The following is a 14,789-nucleotide window of genomic DNA, read 5'->3' on the forward strand; positions in this document are numbered from 1 at the left end:
ATCACGCATGACTTGCACGGCCCGTCTCTTCATCTTCCAACCGCTTTCCGTCCTGTTTAAAGGGTTATCTTATGGAGCTACCTTAAGCGGGAACGTGAGTATGTCTGCAGCCCCTAAGAAGAGTGTATTGAGCATAATGTATTGAAGGACAGACTGTTTCCGAATAGTGCAAAAGGTTTCTTTTGGTTTCCTTGGAAACCCAAAAATGTATATCGCGCCATAGTAACATCTCTTCTTCTTCTTCTTCTTCTTCTTAGAAAAGAAGAATGTTTGGAGATCTTTTCAAAACTCTTAACTCAATGACATTCGGTCGAGATGCCGGCTATCCCGAATATATGAATTTTTTCTAAGCGTTATTCCTGCTTATCGGTTTGCGGTTTGACCCGTGTAAAATGTATCATATTTTGTGAGCCTGCATACATGCTTTTTTTTTTTTAGTATTGATTCCTTTTCGGCTGGTCAAAAAATACCTTTGCACTTTATTTGCAGACTGTGGTGAGCTTTCCCTTTTTACTCCTAAAATAACAGAGCAATTGTATACGGCTATGAACGCAACTCTATTGCATGCTATTAGCAGCAGTTTTGATTATGTAACGATAAGTCCGATTCCAAGAAAGACGGGATGTTTACTCAACTTGAAACGCTTGATTTGCCGTCGGTTGTCTCAAAGAACGATCTGCACTTTTTAACATCAAGAAAATTTGGAACGGCTTATCACACGGAGAAGTCATTCGGTACGTTGTATTTCAGCACTACCTTGAAAACCGTAAAGTTGCCTTCCAACGGTAAGTTAATGTAGTGGAAATTATCGGATGTAAAGGACGGATGACTATGAGAAAGATCCTTTCTAATTTGGGCTTTAATGTTAATCATTTCTCGATCGATTTTGCAAAAAATGTCTGTCTTATTTGTAGGGCCTTCGATTCTTTCACTTCCAGGCTGACAATAGTGATAGACCGGGTGCATGTACCGCTATGTATTAACAAATTCCTTCAAAGTCGCTATTGAAAGTGTATTGCCAGTTTGATGAAAATTCGTAGCCTTGCTAATCTCAGATCGAGGGCGGCGATGTCTGCACATAAGCAACGTGTCAGTGTATTCTTAGCCGTAGCATTTAGGCACCTAGTCAATTGTCAATCCCAGGGATGGATAAGCGAAAAAAAACGACTGAAGAGGAAAGTATCAAGAGAAAAATATCAAAACAAAGCGTTTTCACGGTAACGGGGCGTTTGCGTGAGTCGGCCATTTTAAGACAACAAGAAGTTTACTCGGTAAACAATTTTTTTGTTCCCCTTGGTTGTAGCACCGTCGCAGCCATCAGACTAGCTTTAGCAAGCCATGACGGCGACGCCAACGAGAACGTCACAAAACAAAAGGTTTAATGAGCAAAGCAACGGTTCTGCACGAACCTTGGCACATTTCATACCCGTCATCTGAAAAACAGTAACGTGAAATGACCAAGTTCCATTAATTTTGGAGATTGTGATCCGCAATGGCTAACTTTTCGTATCTTCCTTTGGAATGAAAAGCTGTCATTTCATATTTAGCCTGAGCAAGGTTTTAGACCGATAGGCGTACTGAACAGACCTACACAGTTGCGACATTCAAAGGTAAAATATCTATAAATCCATTTTACAAGGCATCGTCCTCGGCGTCGCCGTAGTCATTGGTAAAGCTCCCCAGTGATAAACTCTCTAAGAAGGGCTTGCTTGTAACGTGAGATATAGAATGATTTTCTATGTTATAATCTGTATCCCAGAGCCAGTAGAAGATTCTGCTCCGCCGATTTCGCGGAGACGTGAATTTACTCCCGGACCTGTTTTTAGTGAGTTATTGTTTCTTGGTGAGGATGCAAGCATGCAGATAACCATTTAAAATGAAAGATTACAGTTGGCCTAGCAAAAAGCCCTGCAAATATGTCAGAAAACCCACTGAAAAGATGTAAAATATTGCGTGATTTACTGAGGTCGATTCAGGAATGTTTATCAAGAAAAGCTGTCAGACAAACAATTCCAAGAAACAAGTGTGAGGTCTTCTAAGAACATTCAGATCAAGAAGTACAGAATATTTCAGCGCTCTAGCAAACAAAGCTCGACTGTTGACCTAGAAAATTTGACATAGGTACAGCTTCATAGTTATAATTTTGGAAACAAGGGCAGAAGACATAAATATTTGTTATTGTATCTGATATCTTGTAGACGAAGGGAATTCGTTTTATGATATTATTAGTAGTGATAATTATGCATGGATATTTTTGTTGTACATATATAGTTCTTTTATTTTTAGCGTTTATAGCAAATACACGCTTATTTGGAAAAGGGGACCTGAAGTTAGGGTAATACCCATAGGAAGTACAAGAAATAGAAGGAAAGCAACATGGAGGTATGTTAAAAGCAAATCCAAGAAGATTTGCGAGCTTCTGTCTTTATCCGCCAAGAAATTTCAGAGTAATTTTCAAATGGCCAGATCAAACTAGCGTGACATTTCGCTGAAACATCCGACCGTTAGGTGTTTACATTGCCCATATTTACTTTAATTTCTCAGTTTGAAATTGCAAGTTTACAAAATCGGAGTGTTAATGCCAACATAAGTTTAGTAGTTGCAAAAGCATTTAGGATCATCTACCAAGATATGGAATCGAAATTTTTAGGTGACTTTAGAACGGCCAGTGCCACTAGATACTAATCAAAACACTGCCAAGAAGAATTGATTTTAGTCCCTTGGAAAAAACATGCTTAACATGTTCGTAGAGCATTCATGTCGCCCTTGCATAAGAGTACAATCCTTCACGCCTGTTAGCTAGATCGGAAAGGTCTGCTGCTCGTTGTGAGATTTCATGTCTTTTAATGGTTCTAGAATCTTAATTAACTCACGGCGACAAACCATGGTCAAACTGAGAAATATTTAAAGGTAAACAACATCTTAGTTGATACATAGACATAACTGACCTTTCATGAAAGTTTCGGATTAGTTCCACGTGGTTGTTGTGCTGAGTGGATTTTTAAACTGATTTCTGATTAGGGATCTCGGAGAAAGCAATTTCAGATGGAAGATGATTATGAGGAGGCCTTAGCCAAAGCGCTGGAGCTGTCGCGTATGGATCATCAACAGAGTCAGAGAGCGAGTGCAAACCCACCTGATCAAAGTGGCCAGCCTTCGTCCTCAACTCAACGTCCTCCCATTAATTTGGTAAATAGATCAACTTATGCTTTTAGAGCGGAGTGTGAGCTCAAAATTGTTCCATGATTAGTGTTGGCAATGGATAGTTTTTTACTTACTCTTGAACAGTGTCCATGACCCTGTGAGCCTAATGTGAACATAATTTCACGGAACCTTTGCCTCTAATTTTATCAGGAAAATACTGGAAGAGAAGGCAGGGAGTACGCCCGGAATCAGGTATCCCTTTGTTCCACATCATTTCTTGGGATAAAATTTATTCTTTTCCATTGCGTAACCAGTCCGGTAGTATCCACAGTTTTGGAAGAAGCACTGACGCCACGATTCTATTGTTTCGCCAAGATCGCAAAAAAAAAATAATCACGAAAAAAATATGGGCTCTTAGAAAAGCTTGGTTCTAGGTTCCATGTAATATTCGGGTTTTTAAAAGTCTCATAACAAGCCTTCGCTCACGAACGTTCCTTGTGCGAGAGTTGTGAACGTTTGGCAGAAGGAATCGATGAAATTCGTGTCATTTTTGAACGGCCTTTGAAGAAGACGCCGCCATTTTGACGGGCATCGAATGTAAGTACATGTTTTTATGTTTTTTTTGTTGTTGTTGTTGTTTTTTTTTTCAATAGCTTGCCGAATTTTTTCGATATCAGGACTAATTTTCCTCGAAACTACGATATGTAAGGGTTGTGTCGCTAAAGTTTCATCGGTGGCAACAAGCTAGTAAAAATGGCAACTACGTATTGAAAATAGCCGTCATAAGAAATCGCTTCTGACAGGAAAACGACTGGAAGTTTACAAACAATGTATCGCGAGTACTTCGAGTCTTTTTTCGTTTTCACACTTATTTCGTTGGTCTTGTTTAGAAGGTGAGAGTCTGTTATTCTGAGATAGCTGAATCATGTAAGCTGATTTGTGAAATGATTTTTTTTTATGGCATGAGAAGGTTGGAGTTTGACTGAAGCGTAGTTTGATAAGGGGCACATGTATCATGCACATGCACTGATGCACATTTCTACATGGTGTGTGTCCCCCGTTGGGTCAATGATTATTTTATTCCTTGTTTCTTATTTATTAGGATGTCCGTCCAAAATATGGACAACCACATAGAAGTGTTAAAGAGTTGTTGCCTTTTGCCGGACTTCGTTAGATGAAATAAGTATTGTGATCAATGCATTACTTGTTTAGGTTGCCATGTCTATTGATAACAGATACTGTTATCTTAATTCTGTTGTCTCTTTTGTGTTCAGGTTCAAGAATGTGCTAAAAAATCAAACTAATAATAATATTGTACTTGAACTTTTAATAAACAGTAGTTTACATTTTTCTCAATCTCATTTGTTTTCTTTGAATATTTGATGGGCGCTAATATTACAACTTGTAAGCAATCTAAAGAGACTACCACAGCTACTAGATCTAGCGCTGTCACATTTACGTACTGCCCCAGATTAAACGGGGCATATACAGGACGTATATAGAGTTCAGCCCCCAAATAAGCAGTGCATGCATTCACAACAATGCGAGGCATCACACTGAATTATTTGAGAAGTCAAACAAGATAAAGGAAGGAAACACTCACTCTAAACCAGCCAGCCAAATTTTGGAACACCTTTTGCAATTAGCATTTTGTGAAGAAAGGGAAGAGAAATGTCCTTCGGAGAAAAGTCCCATCGGCCAGTGTCCAAACTTTCTGTGTATCTTTTCCCAAACCTCCTTTCAACTTAAGCTTTAATATGACAACAAAAACAATAGTTTTAATAATTGTACTTAGTTTTAATAATTGTAATTAGGTTACTGACTGATGGGGACACATTTGATACATCACAAGCAGACTACTGTTCTTGGTTCTACTAATATGTACACAGCCTAGCCATGCCTTGAAGCCTTTAACACTATTCCAAAACATTTTCTGATGTAGAGTGTGACCAACTTCGCAAGTATTTTATGTTTTGCCTAAGAATTTAGGGAAATGTTGAGTTTTGCACTAATAAAAGTAAGTAATATTAGTATCTGACAGCGACAAAACAGTAGTTAGACTTGTGCTGGATTATTATCTTGAGATAAAAGCAAACAGTGACAAATTTAAAACAAAATCACTGCCGGATTTATTCAGGAAATGAAAGCTTTGATCAGTGTTCATCCATAAGACTTAAAGAATCCGAAGGAAAAACTACAACAATCGAATACTACATCACGTTGGTTTCGCCGTCTTTGTGGATTTTAAGAAAGACCAGGCTAAACTAAACCGAATATCTACAGGACAAAATTACTGCAAACACAAGAACTCTCTTATTGCGTACTTCATTAAACATGGAATAAACTGACGAAGACTTGAAAAACTGTTCCCTAATACCTATTTGAAGTTCGAGCTTATATAGCCTAGCTGCATTCTGTACAAGCTACGCAAAAGATCCCCCACGCGAATCTTTGCCTTCTTCGATACAATACTTTGACATCTTGGCGTAAACTTGGCAGAGCCAGAGTGAACTTCGCGTGGAATGAACCTTGTGCATGTTACGCTCAATATTCTAACACAAGAATGGTTATTATCCGTATATAACGACTTTTCCTATAATTAGGCATAGAAAAGTCGAAATGAAAGCCAAATAAAAGCGAATACTTTTACCCCGATATTCCCCCGCGTTCGACCGCCATTTTGGATCTTTCCATGTCTTGAAATACTCATCGCCATGGTGATCACGTTATGGTTCGTGCCGTAAAGCATTGTTCTCGCTTCTTTCAAAACCGGCATACTACCGGACTGGTAACATGAAATTCATTCAATCTGAAATGTTACTCGAAATGATTGTTTGCACAGGAGTGGTTAAAACCACGTAACAAGACATTTTGGTTTGGTTGTTTTATTTACCTTCTTTGTTTTGTCTTCCAAAATGTCTTATCCGACACGAGCCAGGTTTGACCACCAGCTAAATAGTACCAATCAATCAATCAATCAATCAATCAATCAATCAATCAATCAATCAATCAGTCAATCACTCACTCACTCACTCACTCACTCAATCAATCAATCAATCAATCAATCAATCCGTTGTTATTAAAAAAAAACAATTAGTCAGTCAATCAGTCAGCGAATTAATCAACCACGAAAAAAACCAAACCAAAACAAATCAGCGCACAAATAAAGTAACCAACCAAACAAACAAGCAACCAACGAAACCCACCAACCAAGCCAAACCTGACCCACCAACCAATCAGAATCAGCGGTCTACTCGACGAACCAACCATCAGCCAGACAACTAACTGAACGACTAAGCTACCAACCAAAGAAGCAAACGTGAACATCCAACCAACGAAACCAAATCAAACCCATCAAAACCAAATCAAACTAAACCTGCGCACTAATCGACCAACCAACTACAGCCGCTCACAATAGACCATTGTACAGTCTTATTAACAGTGACTTGGCAGTGAGGCTGCCCTTGACCTTGTTCTGTTAAAGAACTCACTGCTTTTGTTGCGTAAATCAAGTTAACTTGATAATTTATTATTTATATAGCGCAGAATACTTGGGTATATGATCTAATTCGCTTTAAATTACAATGCTTATAATATGCTTACAATAATACAATGACAGCTTACATAAATAGTTAATAAATGGGTACTAAATAAACATATTATATATATCTGCATGTAAAAATCTATGTTAAAATACCATAGGTCATAAGGTAAGAGCTAATTTAAAATAATAAGTTTTAAGCCGTGCCATAAAAGTTTTGAGACTGCCCAAAGCCCTCAACTCGTCTGGAAGGGCGTTTCACAGGGTCGGTGCGGCTGCAAAGAACGCCCTGTCTCCTATTGTCTTCTTGGTCATGTTGGGCAGATCGAGCAGTAAGAGTTTTGTATTTGCAAGTTGTTCTTCCCCTAACTAGTTGGCATTTAAATGAGAATAGCAGAGAAGTGTGTGTGTGTAAGGTCACCTCCAGCTTCATTTGCATTCATTGGCCAGGTAACTAAGCATACAACTGTAAAATGGCCTGTTGAGAATCGAAAGCAATCAGTAATTGCCTTGGTTTTGGTTTTGGTTTTGGTTTGGCTACGGTTTGAGACTGGCTGAGTAGTCTAATTGGTGGGTAATTGGTTTGGTTTTGGTTTAACAACACTCCATAGCAAACCACCTTAAAAGCGAAGCCATAGCTAACGCCAACATTACTATCAAAGCCAACACCAACTCTAACACCAACACCAGCACCAAAACAAAAAAAAACCTAAAAGCAAAACTAAAACCAGTAATTCCGTTTTGGTCTATTTCCTCTCTCTCTCTCTCTGGGTGAAATAGTACTTTATGTCGGTGGATACGTTACGTTAAGTAAAAATAACTGGAAATACCATAATAAATTGTTCCTTAACAATTTTTGAGTAAGTCACAAAATTTGGAGTTTATTACATTCATTCTTTGAAAGTTAGAAAAGTTTAAGGGTGGTTGAGGCCTCGAAAGCCCAGACCCCCCCAGAAGTCTGCTAACGTACACGATATAGACTTGATATAGTCGAGCAAATCATGAACAACAAAGAATCGTATCGAAAATCTGCCATTTTGATCAGTCACGGGTTAGTTAGTCAGCCGGGGTAGTAATACCATTGTCCTACGTAGCATTCAAATTGACTGAAAGAAAAAAAAAAACAAAAAAAAAACGGTGAAATGAAAGTTTCGACATGTTCAGAATGCTTAAAGGGGCTACGTCACGGCTTGCTCATCTCCAAAAGTTTATCCTAGATTTTTCAAGTTTATCGTCTGTAATCCGTGTCAAACTTCTCCATCCTTAACCATCCTCGGTCACTTATGTTTTGTTATTGACTCTTTGGTGTTTTTCTATCTTAGTAAACTATTACTTTCAGGTACGTTTCCTTCAAATTAAAGGTAATTTTGAACGTTGCCAAAATAACTCAAAATGCCGTGACTGAGCTCATGTTAAAAACACTTTGAAAACAAATAGACGTTTCGCCGATAACCCCTTAATCAGTGCTTGTTGATGTCTTATAGGCAGACGATCCTAAGGTTACTGGAGAGGATTTAAAACAACAAGATGCCTCTCGGGCAGGTAGGTTATAATTACTTTCTTAGAATAGTTTGGCACAAAGATCAGGAAACCCCTTGTTTTGACGCCAGATATATTTTATTTAAACTTGGTTGTGTCATAAAGTTGAATTCACGATTCTCTATCTTTTTTTTTTTGCCACTGATCACGTATAAAGGGAAATTTATGTCCGAAGGTTTTGCATTTAACAAGTTCGATGTCACAGCATTATCTTAACAACAAAAAACAACAACTTTATTCACTTGTACATTTACGGTTTTAAAAGTATACATATAAATAGACAGCTAGAAAAAAAAAAAAAAATGTACAATTTGAGTGTGGGGCCTGAAGTAACCCGGATTTTTTCTGCCAGCCTCCAGGTATTGTAAGGTTTCTATAGATATTTAAGAGAATGCAGAACTCTTAAGAGATATGTACATGGTATAATAAGTACATATAATAGAATAGAGAAAATTAACACATGTTTTCAGAATTTTGTTCACGTAGTAAATAAAATGTCAGTTGTTTAGAAATGCAAACCAAAATATTAATTCCTGACTTTTTGTATAACAGGATTAGCCATTCCACTCTGTCTACCTAACAACTATAAGTGGAACAAGCATACGGGCGAGTGCATTAAAATCGGAGAAGAGCGTTCTTCGCTTTATGTTATTGAGGAAGCACTCGACCAGCTTAATACCATTAAAGGTAAGAGTCCGCATTTCTCTTATCAGGGAAGTCTGACAACAAGCTAAATTCAAGCACCAGCGATTCCCGGGCACATTTTGAATTTTGAAGATGGAAGTGGCTCAGGCCAGTTTAGACGATGGCTTAGATGATGTTTTAAAAAGTTGGAACTAACTCTGCCATGCATGATTCAATTAATGAGCTTATTTTATTCTTATGAGATACTGGACTCTAATAAGCCATTTTACAGTTGAATACTTACTTGCCTGGCCTGTGAATGCAAGCGAGGTAGGAGGTAACCTTGCTTTGATACACACATCTCTTATTTTCTCGGCACTTAAATGCCAACTAGTTAGCACAAGAACAACTTGATTTACACAGCAAAAGCAGTAAGGTCTTTATTCAAACAAGGTCACCTGCAGCCTCAGCGCCATTCAATGGCCAGGTCACTAAATTGACAACTGTGAAGTGGTCTTTTAGTGCTGATTATTAAAACAAAGCCTACAAGTAAGACCTGGTTTATAGCTAAATCGCGGTTTAGACGAGGGCTTCATAGACCACGTCTAAGCTTGGTGAGATTTGCATTATTAGTGGCCCAACTTCAATGCCTTTCTCGTCAGTTAGCAAACATTTTACGTCAACTCTGCATACAGTTTCGCCCACCTGCTGAACGCTTGTTGACTAATTAAAATTAAACAGATACCTCATCGGTATCCAAGCGTGAGAGTAAATGAGAACTGGCAATGTATAGCAATGTCTACTAGAATATGTATTATCCAACGTCTTTCTGTTCTGAAAACGATGCTTTGAACTTACATGTGTAGAATAAAATAGGTGAAAGTAATTGGACCGCATGGATAACAGTTCAGGTAATCCCGCGAGTAATTTCAAAATTGGACGAGCGCGAAGCCAGAGGCCCATTTGAAATTACGAGCATGAACACTCCCTCGATTGTACGACACGAGGTCAAATTACTAATTAATCGTATTTATAGCAAGTTTCGAAATTAAAAAAGTCTTTGTAGAACTTCTTTTGAGCGGAAGAGTCAGATACGTTTTCCATAAGGTTTAAAGACTGTAGCAGTTATTACGAAGAAAGCCATTATAACGCGCGTAATTGACGGGAGAATCACGTGGCTATCCAATTACAGGTATCCAATCACAAAAAGTTGAAATTGGATACCGGTAACTGGAGACCCACGTGATCGCGGGCCGATTACGTGACAAATGGGTACGCGGGGGAATCACAATTGAGAATTTTGGTATAGATACGATTATTGTAAAAATAATTTTTGTGCACAAAAATAATGCCTGAAAATGAATCAAGACAAACACAAGAGTTGTTTTGCAGGTCCTGTATGCGTCGTGTGCGTATCTGGCCCAGCAAGGAAGGGGAAGTCTTTCGTATTGAGTGAAGCTTTTAACCAACCAAACGTTTTCCGTCTTGGACATGAATTGGATCCAGAAACCATGGGAGTCTGGTTGTGGATTGTGCCCGAGACCCGGGTATGACAGTCCACATTAACATATTCCTTTGTAGCTAACACTATTTTCTTATTTGTTTCCCTGCACTTATTTAACATTTCTTATATAGGATTCCAATGGCCAGAAATTTACAGTTGTTCTCTTGGACTCTGAAGGAGTCGGTGATCCTTCCAGTGAAGACTATGGTGATCGTCAGATCTTTACCTTAACTGTTTTGCTGGCGTCTTTATTAATATACAATTCAACAAGCGTTCCAAACAGACATGACGTAGAACAGTTGAAGTATCCTTTACAGCTGTCCTTACAGAAAGATTTTTATTGAGGAAAATACCGTAGTTAGTTAACAAACACAGAAGTACAAGAACAATCAGAAACAAATTACACAAAGGGTGCTGTTCTTACTATATGGACAAATGTTTCCATTATCTTCCTTGCGCATTACAATTACATTTAAATAAGCAGCCACTCACATTGTGATGATCATAGGTATATGGGCTGGGGGGGGGGGAGGGGTGGGGAAGGGGGCAGCCCCTCCCTCACTCCCAGTTTCGGACAGCTGTGAAATTTCTCCGGCAAACAGTTTATGATTCTGACAACAGCATCTGGGAGAAAACATTCCAAAATAATGCATGTTGGCGTGAAAAGGTGCACCACTACTCCGCTGAACTAATTTTGGGGGATGTTTAGTACATTTCCAAGTTGACTACCTTTGAATGTATGGCGGTGAAAAATCTTTCCATCCATTTTCTGACAATTTTTTTGAGTAGGAGCTATACAAAACATGAATGACAATTGCATTTCAGTTAGTTACAATGAGATCTTAAAGGAGGTGAGTCACGGAATTTTGATTTATTTTGGCCATGTGCAAAACTACCTTTAATAAACTGAAGGGAACCTGGAAATAGTAATTTACTAAGATAGAAAAACACCAAAGAGATAATAAAATAACAAACCACAAAGAAGCAAGGATGGTTGAGCATGGAGAAGAATAACACGAATTACAAACGAGGAAAAATTTGGGCTAAACTTTTGAAGATGCGAGACTGTGACATGGCTCCTTTAAAAGAACCTTATAATTTATAAAACACCAGCACAGTATCTTTAAATATTTTCCCTAACTATGTATAGATTCATTGTTAACCTCTCGCAGCAAATTCAGATACGATCACACCCCGAATCCTCAAGCACTTATAAGGACTCTGCGTATTTTCGTAAAACATTTCCTTGCTTCTTTTGGCTCCTGAGAGATGTGACGCTTTCCATTCCAAAGGAATATGAGGATATCAGGGACTACTTTTTAAGAAAGGTAATAATTTGAAATGCATCTTTACCTGGTGGTTCTGTTAGACCCAGAGGGGGGCCGATACTAGATGGAGTGGTTTAAAGTGCTTTAAAGTGCATAATAAAGAACTTAGTCTAATAGAAAAAGTCTTATTATTCACTTTTTCCAACAAAGTGGATGCCAAAACGAGGAACTGACCTAACGTGTTTGAAATCGAACAAGTGCTCCAAATTTAAAGACCGTTAGGTATACAATAAAGGGGGTGAAATGATTCAACAGAATCAGGTTCCAGTATCGTTACGTCTAATGCAATGACATAATCAGTTCAATTATCACGTATGCCCAGTCTTATTCAACTGATTCTGGTGTTTGGTAAACAACCACTACTCAAACTCAAACTCAAAGTATGAAACTAATAAACAAAATTACTATTGCATAAATCTTTTAGTTCATCTGTTCCACTCACGAGTTTCCCCACAGACTACATTGATTTCATTCAATATGGTTACTTGGGTTGCGTAAAGTAACTTGTAATCTAAAACCCAGCAGTAGCTGATAGTTTTAGTTTTGATACCAGCAATGAATATTCTAGAATTATCATTCATTCTCTTGTGATCGACCGAGTTCAATCAGCGGTACGTATCATGTGGTCCTTGTATGGGTCGCATATGAAGTAAAAAGTTCACCCTATCATGTAGAAGTAAAATTCCGCTAGAAGGTAGGCCAACTCTTAAAATTCCATTAAAAAAAAAAAACGAGCTACGTAAATGCCACAGAGGGTAGCTATAGTTTTAAGCTGCTTCATTTTGTGTGATAGTGGTTTCACATTGCTTGAGTGACCTCAAATGTTATTTTGTTTCAGGTTTTTCAAGAAAAAGTTTCATCATCCACAGACCAAGAGACAACTGTAGTCGCCAGCATTCTGGACTTTTTCCCTGTTTTTGCCGCGTTCGATTTACCTCCTCCTACAGTTAATAAAGAACTTTTGGAGAACATAAACCAGAAAAAAAGCCAGCTCAGTCCTCCGTTTTTGAGAGGTTTAGAGCAGTTGAAGGTCAAGTTAGATACAATTTTGTGTCCCAAACGCAGTTTCAATGATGGGGAATTCGTCACTGGAGAAGGTAAAGACTTCTTTCCCTCTGTTAGGTGGTTTTGCCTTAATTCTTCTCTTAAAACCTTCATAAATCTACAATAGTTTCGTTACGACTAAAATTTCCTATTTTGATGTTGAACCCAAGTATCAGTCATAGCTGGAAAGGCACGCAGGCAGAGACAAACAAGACTGTAATTGACATAACAGCACTTATCTGTTTCTTTTTGTTCTTGCATTTTTAAGCCCTTGCCGCTCTAGTCAGCGACTACGTCGCGGCCCTGAACACTCCCGGTGCTGTCCCTAATGTCCAAAGTACATGGGAGACGTATATTCAGACAAAGTGTTCTAAGGTAAAAGCAGCTGCCATAAAGTTGTATGAAGGTACAATGACGTCCCAGCTGGATGGTGCCTTACCATGTGACAGTGAGGAGATTCGCCGTGTTCATGAGATGGCAATGGAGGAAAGCATGAGGGAATTTGAAACAGGCACTGTCCAAATCTCTGCTGCAAGTTGTAAAAACTACTTGGAAGAACTCATGGTAAACAACTAAGATGAATATTATAAAAATAAATCATAGACGGAATATTTTGACTATGTGTTCGGAATCGATTGTAATGCTGGTGGCATTTGAATGTATTTTTAGGTTTTTCATTGTAAATTCTGCTCCCCGTCCACCTCCGCCCCGTGGGGAAAATGTTGTATTTTAGCCTTCTAAGACGGTTAGAAATGCATTTTTAATGCTACTGTTATAGAGCGGTTTAAATTACACAGAATATCAATTGGACCAAATTTCTGTTCCCGGAGTAGGCTTAATTAAACATCAGATCCATACGACGGATTTATTTTTTTTAGCACTGTGAGTTTATTAAAAACAATTCGCTTTTGAGATAGTTAACTATTGTTCCGAGTCTAATGGAAGAGATTTCGAGAGTTCCTCTTTCAAATTAAACTTGAACAGAAAGCACGAGGGAAATTTGATGGTGGTTACGAATTAAAAACAAACATCTTGCATCATGAATGCACAGAGAATGGCCGCATATAGCTGATCGTAGACGCTCTTTGTAAAATTTCTCAGTGGTGAAGAACCAAGTGCTGGTCACCAAAGCTACAAAACGAGTAAAACGTTCTTCCTATCTTCAGGAACACATGGAAAACGATTTGAAACGATGGCATGAGAAGAACCAACGACGTACTAAGGAAGGCTGTCAGGAACTGCTGCAGGACCTCAGAAAAAAGCATTTGGATCCCATTCTCCAGCGGCTGACTGGACCAAACGGAGCTGCAGTCAGTTTTGATCAAATAGAAGGTAGCTTCTTGGCCATTGAGCGTGATTTTAAGAAGCTAGCAAGGGGAGCCAGAGATGTTTGTGCCCAAGAGTTTTACAAGTTCCAGCCGGTACGTGAGTATGGACGTAAAAATTGAAAACTCTACACGACGGATTGATCTAAGCTTAATTTAATTAAACATTTCATGAAGATTAATTTTTCACTGAACTGTATTTGAGTTTGGACACAAACCGTGCAAAACATGGAGTTTAGATTAGCTCTTATCTAGAGGAGATTCAATTGAAAAACACGAAAAAAAATCCCATCAAACTATTGCTACGACAGAAACGTGAAATTGTACTTTGAATAAATAGTCACATTTTATGCACTGCAGGAGCTGCAGTCAGAAATGGAGAAACACAAGGCGCACTTGAAGCAACTTAAGGATTACAACGAAAAGTTGTTCCAGGAAAGGAAAGACAGAGCTCTCCGAGAGAAGGAAATGCAACGGATACTGGTAAAAATTCATGCATTATACTTTGCTTAAGAATTTGGCAGTGCTTTGAAATTATCTTATGAAATTAAGATAATGACTCTCCTCGCTCTGGATCATCATCATCATCATCGTCGTCGTCGTCGTCTTCGTCTTCGTACATACATGCATGAGAAGGAATTACGACTCAGCTCCTGAGAACGTTTAGAAAAGCTAGTCACACTCCTTCCCTGAACCGTTGTGAATGGACATTCTTGTTCCTATTACAGTTTTGGGACGTC

General features: G+C 38.5%; 1 protein-coding gene across 7 annotated transcripts in view; it reads left to right on the forward strand.

Moving 5' to 3' along the window:
- Window positions 1–14,789, forward strand: part of LOC110053143 (uncharacterized) — a 24,855-nt gene continuing 10,066 nt past the window's right edge. Inside the window, exons 1-14 of one of the 7 annotated variants that reach the window (XM_089280838.1) lie at window positions 502–785; window positions 1,304–1,610; window positions 2,287–2,382; window positions 3,022–3,189; window positions 3,355–3,396; window positions 8,170–8,227; window positions 8,777–8,911; window positions 10,241–10,395; window positions 10,484–10,656; window positions 11,503–11,680; window positions 12,519–12,777; window positions 12,993–13,288; window positions 13,891–14,145; window positions 14,410–14,532. In XM_089280838.1, the coding sequence (XP_089136964.1) occupies window positions 2,377–2,382; window positions 3,022–3,189; window positions 3,355–3,396; window positions 8,170–8,227; window positions 8,777–8,911; window positions 10,241–10,395; window positions 10,484–10,656; window positions 11,503–11,680; window positions 12,519–12,777; window positions 12,993–13,288; window positions 13,891–14,145; window positions 14,410–14,532 (1,848 nt within the window). In that variant the 5' untranslated portion in view covers window positions 502–785; window positions 1,304–1,610; window positions 2,287–2,376. The other 6 variants (XM_089280840.1, XM_089280842.1, XM_020759331.2 and 3 more) reach the window with 6 other exon arrangements.

This window comes from Orbicella faveolata, unplaced genomic scaffold (assembly GCF_042242905.1).
Source record: "Orbicella faveolata isolate gen_17 unplaced genomic scaffold, um_ofav_v1 contig_48, whole genome shotgun sequence".
NCBI classification, from domain to species: Eukaryota; Metazoa; Cnidaria; class Anthozoa; order Scleractinia; family Merulinidae; genus Orbicella; species Orbicella faveolata.